General features: G+C 35.1%; 2 protein-coding genes across 3 annotated transcripts; both read left to right on the forward strand.

Annotated features, from left to right (window-relative positions):
• Window positions 1-259: 259 nt before the first annotated feature.
• Window positions 260-5,894, forward strand: LOC112690204 (cell wall protein IFF6-like). Of its 2 annotated transcripts, none has more exons than XM_025564160.1 (7): window positions 260-270; window positions 983-1,126; window positions 4,623-4,751; window positions 4,952-5,077; window positions 5,172-5,351; window positions 5,447-5,626; window positions 5,721-5,894. In XM_025564160.1, exons 2-7 carry the CDS (start codon window positions 1,001-1,003, stop codon window positions 5,877-5,879), a joined length of 900 nt encoding a protein of 299 aa, XP_025419945.1. In that variant the 5' UTR covers window positions 260-270; window positions 983-1,000; the 3' UTR covers window positions 5,880-5,894. The 2 variants fall into 2 exon arrangements, with proteins under 2 accessions (XP_025419945.1, XP_025419944.1); XM_025564159.1 differs by lacking the exon at window positions 260-270 and adding an exon at window positions 352-887.
• On the forward strand, window positions 5,721-6,998 carry LOC112690202 (uncharacterized transmembrane protein DDB_G0289901-like; the record flags this gene model as incomplete). Its single annotated transcript, XM_025564158.1, is given in 1 exon segment — window positions 5,721-6,998. A coding segment is annotated over 1 exon segment (464 nt), but the record flags the coding sequence as incomplete, so codon positions are not given.

Here is a 6,998-nt window from a genome sequence, read left to right on the forward strand (position 1 = left end):
CTCTCTCTCTCCCTATCGCACGCGCTCGCTCCGCTGTTACACTCGCGTCACGCTGTATGCTACCGAAAACAGTTGTCGACGCCCAAAAATGTATTGACTAAAAAAAAAAACAACTTGTTAAATTATAATTCACCGCCAGTCGGCCGCGGTACCAATGACGAATGAGCCGACGACGCGTACAAAAAGTCCAACGGTAATCGAATGCACAGCATAGGGACGCAGTCGCATTGGACGACGACGATGTGTGACATTAACTTCACCGCCGTCGTCGTCATCGAAACAACAGCGGCGGCGCGCAGGTATTGACCAATATCCTCTCGGGAGGCCACGGCGATGTCTCGCAATCGGCGTGCGTTGCTCAATCGCGCGCAGCAGACGCGTCGTGCGGTATCAAAGTAGTAGCTGCAGCTTAATTAGTACGCGGCGGGGACGACTTTCCAGCGGGCGGCGGAGGCAGAAGTGTGCGAGGGGAGAAAAAAACGAACGCAATATTAATGTATCATAAGATCGTATCGTATCCCCGAAACGGCGGCGACGACGCCCCCCCGAGACTGTACGCAACGTTTGCCCGTGGTGGTCAACGGCAGCGACTGCACCAGTGGTCAGCCCGCAGTATCGTGATGACAGCAACAGCAACAAGCAGCAGCAGCAACAAGTAACGGCTGCGGTAAAAACGAAAAACCAATCCAACCGTCGGTCTATAGATCACTTTCAAATCACCGCACGTCCAGTAAGAACACATCGCGAACTCGTTTCTTCGTCGTTAATTTGCGCGACACGATTTTCAAACATAACCAACACGGGAACCCGCGACAAGAACACAACCGTTCGAACGCTGTGGGCGGCATCCCGCGATCCATCCAGTCGCCGCCACAGCCGCCGTCGTCGTAAGTATACCCTCGGCGTAGGCGTTTCGCGCGCACCAACGTGCGATTGTAAACCATTCCGTGCGCCGTATATCGTTTTATTTTTCCCACATTAGCATTAACCGTCGTAAACGATGAGGACCATCGGCAGCAGTAAGAGCCGCTGCTTCGCGGCAGTGGCGATGTTATTCGTCGTCGCGGTCGCGGCCGGCGAAGATTTCAACGCCGACGGACCGAATCCACCAGTACAACTGTTGCGGGTAATGATCGTCATTATTATTATTATTATTATTATTATTATTGTTGTTAATATTACTATTGCAACTGTCCGAGGACACCGTAATTTTTTTCTGTACTCGCTGTACGCGTCGACGGTGTCGTAAACAATGTATATATAATACGTATATTTGCATTGATGGTACGTGTGATACTATACTACGCTAGATGACTTCTAAATATCATTATAATATCATTCGCTTTGAATGTAAACGGCTGTAGCCAACGAAAACGTTTAAGACCGACCGTTTAAAACGCAGTCGATATTTTAAATGAAAAATAAAAACGTTGACACGCGAGTAATTATTATGATAAATAGGTACGTTCGGTACTACTTCTGAAACGCGACGGTTTCGATTGTCTCCGCAGAACGCATTGTTTCATTGCAGCAACAGTGATTGGAATCGCTTTATTACGAGATGTTATAATATTCTAAGCTTTATTATTATTATTATTATTATTATCAGCATAATACATCGGCGTGTAAATTGCAAATTATCGATATAAATATATATATTTTATTTTTTTCATTTACATCTAAGACGATGAAAACGACACGGGCACGTTCGAAATATATTATTAATCCTATTATTACATGATACATAATAGCAAATATTACATTCGTCGATAAATTGCGGACTAACGGGCGAAGGGTGGTGGGACACCATATTTTATAACAGTTCGCTCACTGTATAAGTGGTTCAATGACGTCCGCGGTGATGGTGACGGCGGCGGTCCACGGTGGCGGGACGGTGATCCCAAGGTTCCTTGCCGTCCGTCTATAGATCGATGGTGACCCACATTCACCGAAACGCAAGCGGCACTCGTAGTCTCGACATCGCTCTCGCTGCCGCGGTTTGACGGCGGCGAAACGACGACCAGTTGCCGGTAATCCGCCGTCAAAACGTCTCGCTCCGTGGCCATGGGTCCCTCGCGTTCTTTCCTCCGCCCGTCCTGTACAACCGTAGTCTAACCACACGCACATCGCGCAGAGCCCGTCATCGCTGTCGTCATCTATCCCTGTTGATGGGATAACCGAGATTCGGATTACGCAACAAATCAAACATGACAATAATAATAATAATATGCGTATTCGAAAAAAATGTGTTTTCGTCTTAGCGCCCGATATAACATTGGGAAATATGTCTTCAACAGACACATGCACACGTTGTGCAATAACGATATAATGTGCAGCGTTTAGTAGTAATATTAGTGGCAATTAATAGAAATTTGGTAAAAAATGAAAGGAATTATGATTATCGCGTCCTCGAATTTCTGAACAATATTTTATCGTTTATGAATATTGAGCGTATGATGAAATATTTATTTTTTGTACAACACTTTTTCGACGAATAAAATGGTTAGCTTACGTCTGGAAACATTTCTTTAACGAACGAACACACCCACGTGTTATGTATGATATAATTTATTTTCTCTTCCTACTATGAAATAATCGCGAAGTATAATAATTCGGTCGACATCGAATTTTGCCATGCAATTGTAGATTTGCATTAGTGAGATGTAGCTACATATTATTTTGGATAAATTAAAATTTAAATGTTATTAAAATTATAAGCCACATAATATATTATATAATTTATTTAACACGACAGAATCAAATACTCGTATAAATTACATCATTCGAATATTTAATCAAAAATACATCGATTGTGTTAATTTTTTGCTTTTAAAGTCTGTCTGTTTAGTTAAAAAAAAAGTAAAGACCATTAACATTTACTACTTATTTGTTTCCAACAAATTAAAATTTAATAAAAAGTTATGTTGCAGAAACCCGTTCATATATAAATATGTACATTTATTATATTACTACGGAGCAAAAACATTAAAGTACCATAGATATTTCTGTATAAACAACTAAAAAAAGAATACAATAAAAAAAAAAAGTAATACGTTTTGTACATCAACATTTTATGTAATAATGACATAAGATATACATAGGTATATTTACCGTAAAAATAAACATTAAACATAAAAAAAATGCGTACGTTTTATGTATTCATATATTTTCTATTGTTATATTATGTGTTACTCTATAAGAAAGGTTCTCATTAAAATTCAAGATTTACAGTGACATTAATATAACATTAAAATAAATACAATTTTTCTATTTAATATAGTTATGATGATAAAAATATCTGATTACAGTTTCTGTATTGAGAGGACTCCATTAGTTATGGTTTTCAATATTACGATTATAAAATATACTAATTGAATTCGAAAAATTCATATCATTACATAAAATAAGTATTATTGTATTAAATTGTATTGAAATAAGAAATATCCATATATATTTTTAATTTTTAATGGAGTTTAACTTAAATAAATTTAAAAAAATAGAAGTGCACATAAAAGTGATAAAATAAATTAATATTTTTTAAATAAGCTTAAAATACAGTATGTACTTGATAAAATAATTTCTAATTTCTTAAATATGTTATTTTGTAATAAAACTTGTATATTTTTTAAACAAAATCTTTATTTATTAGACTTTATTAAATAAAAAAACTTTATTTAATAGGGTCGCCAAAAATATTTTTCGATTATTTTATTATAAATAATTACTGAAATTTAATTTGATTAACTTATCAAAATTCTAAAATATGGTTTAAAAGCAAAAGTTTCGATTTTAATTATACAGTCGAGTCGCGATAACTTGAAATTGAAGAGGGATAAAAATTCACTTCGAGATATGTATTATTCAAGATATCTAACTAATTTATAGGGGAAGAATTTTCTAGGGAATAAAACACAATTCGAGTTCTCGAGGTTCGAGTTATCGCAACTCGACTGTATATTAAATATTGCATATCACTGTTATATTCCATTATACTACCATATTTTCAAATCCTTAATATATTGAACTAAGAAATAGTTAGCAAATAAATTATTAATGTTGGAATACTAACTTTAATATTCTTTATGGAACGTAAGAAATAATAACATTTATCGAAACCTTTTTTTTTCTCTAAATATATTATAATAGAAATTTATTAAAATCGTGATGTCTATAAACTAAGCAGTACAACTAAAGTTGTGTAAAAACATAGTAATTTTAAGAATCAATGTAATTTTCAAGTCAACCGTGTAATAGAAAATTACATTATATGTTCAACAGACAATATCATGAAATTGCCTGTCACAAAAATATCTTACTTCACTCAGAATTCAGATTATAATAAAATAGATGTATCATTGATTCGCAGTATTTTTATCGGGTTTTACGATTTTTTTTGTAAAATATTGATGATTTCAAAATAATTATTTAAATATTTTAGGAAACAATTGAACAAATCAAACAATCTTGAAATTATAACTAAAATAGCCCAAATAAATTGTAAATTGATTAAACAAAAAAAAAAAAATAAACATATTGCAAAGTTCCACTATAAATAAATAATAATGTATTTGCGTTTAATTAATAATTTATTCATAGATAATTATAAACAAAAATTGTTGTAGGCCAACGATGGTCAACAAATGCAGCAACCACGGGGAGCCAGGTCTATCGATGTCATCACTCGGCTATTGGGCAGTAGCAGTGGCACTGTTGCTGGATCATCATCAAGTGGATCATCATCTAGTGGATCAGTAAGTATTCTTCGTGCACTTTAAATCATTTTTCAATACTCTCTCACATAAGTAGTATTAATGCATATTATATAGAGCTTTATCTATATATACACATTAAAAAACAGTACAATTTGAATTACCCTGTTATATACACCGATATAATTTATACTACACGTATAATTTATTTGAATGAATGTATTCAAACAATCACATTGTAGTTAGACGAAAAAGCTTCTGCAGCTTCAACTGCGGCCGATAGTGGAAGCCCAAGTAGTGGCAGCCCAGGCAGTGGTAGTGGATCCGTACTCAATCTAGTCGCCCCACTAGTGGGTAGCAGCAGTGGCGTAAGTTTTAAAACTTAATTTCAAACTTTTTCTTTTATTAAAAATCTCTAACGAAGTATAAATCAATTCGCTTTAATGTGCACATTAATTGCAGAGCGTCAGCGCCGGATCTTCTGGATCCGCATCCGGAAGCGGAGATGTAAGCAAAACCGATGGAAGTGGACCAGATATAGCTGGTTCGGAGGGAGCAGCTGGTGCAACACCCGGAGGCAGCAATTTCGGTAGCATACTATCTCTCCTCGGCCCTTTGTTGGGCAGCAGTAGTGGAAGTGGTGTATGTTTATTCTAATAAATATTTTATTTTATTACGTTACTGTGTGTATATTATGTACCACGATAATGATTGCATACTTGTATATGAAACGGCAGGGTAACGGCGGCGATGGTGGAGACAATTTGAATGGTGGTGGTGGAAGCTCTGGAAGTTCAGGAGGCTCTAATATCTTAAGCCTGTTGTCAGGTCTTTTAGGCAGTAGCAGCGGTTCGTCAAGTGGTAGCGGCTCGTCGAGTGGCGGTGACTCATCAGCAAATACCGCAAATGATGATACAGTTAGTTTTTTTCATGAATAAAATATATAGAACTTTAAAATTATATAAAATATAATTATATTATAATATTTATTCTTATTTTTTTATTATACAGGGCGCTGGGGCAGGTGGTTCGGGGTCTAGTAGCATTTTGCAACTAATTGCACCATTGATAGGCAGTAGCAGCGTAAGTACCTCATTATTTTGTAAAAGTATTATACACTACATTATATGTATTTATTTTTGTAATAACTTAGAAAATATAATTTATTAGTTAGTTAATACATAAACCATCGCACCAGAAATAGCACAGTATAATATTTTTTATATTTTTATGAATATTTTTTAAAAAAGTAGACAGCATTAATAGTCTTAATATTAGTATTTATGTAATTTAAACACAAAAGATACATTTTTATTTACCGTTGTTTACAGTTATGGTATTAGTACTTAGTGATTACCTTGTTGAATAAGATAGTAGTCAATAATAATATTATCTATAAATGTGTATGTATTGTATACCTACATCAACTTGCGTTTTTTCAGTAATGTATGTAATTGTATAAGTACATGATGTATATTATATGTAGTGATGATAGCAAAAACATAAATTGTAATATTCAAACATTTGAAAAGTTAAATTTTAACAACAGCACTACGAGAATTACTGACCTTACACCATAACACCATCGTAAATGAATCATAATATTATATATATTTATATGTGTTTGTATATTTACAGCAATCCAGCACAACTACCATCGTATAATATATTTATACCACTAGTAGTAATAAACATCACTGTAGAAGTAATTATTATATATTAACAAAATATAAAATATGTGAAATATTTCCTGTTATACGTATATGTATAGGAGGAGAAACATTTGCGAGCCGACCGAGAAGAATACAACAACAATACTGATCTGATGAACGTTATAGGAGACTATTATGACGAAATCAGCAGTAATGTCATTGAATATGACATTAGAAATCCAAATCGTAGTCTGTCACAAAAACTGGTAGTATTGGCCAGAAGTAAGAGAGCGGCATCGAAAAAAAGAAGCGATGATTATAACATCAATGATTACGAAAATGAAGTGGACGGACCATCAGTTGATGACAGTAACTCCAACGATGGAGTAGAAGTAACGGCAACAACAGAGGCCCAAGATTATGGCAGTAGTGATAACAATGAAATAAATGAAAACACTACTAATAGTGACGTTAGTGGTGCGGCTGAAGGGGGAAATGGAAGTTTGGATTCCGGATCTATAATTGATTTGGCTATCCCACTTCTGGGGTCATTGAGTGGAGGTGATAGTGAAGGAGAAGGTGGAAGTTCAGATTCTGGGTCAATACTAGAATTAGCCGGACCGCTCATAGGTTCATT

This window comes from Sipha flava, unplaced genomic scaffold (genome assembly GCF_003268045.1).
Source record: "Sipha flava isolate LNK unplaced genomic scaffold, YSA_version1 49433_pilon_pilon, whole genome shotgun sequence".
Lineage (NCBI taxonomy): Eukaryota > Metazoa > Arthropoda > Insecta > Hemiptera > Aphididae > Sipha > Sipha flava.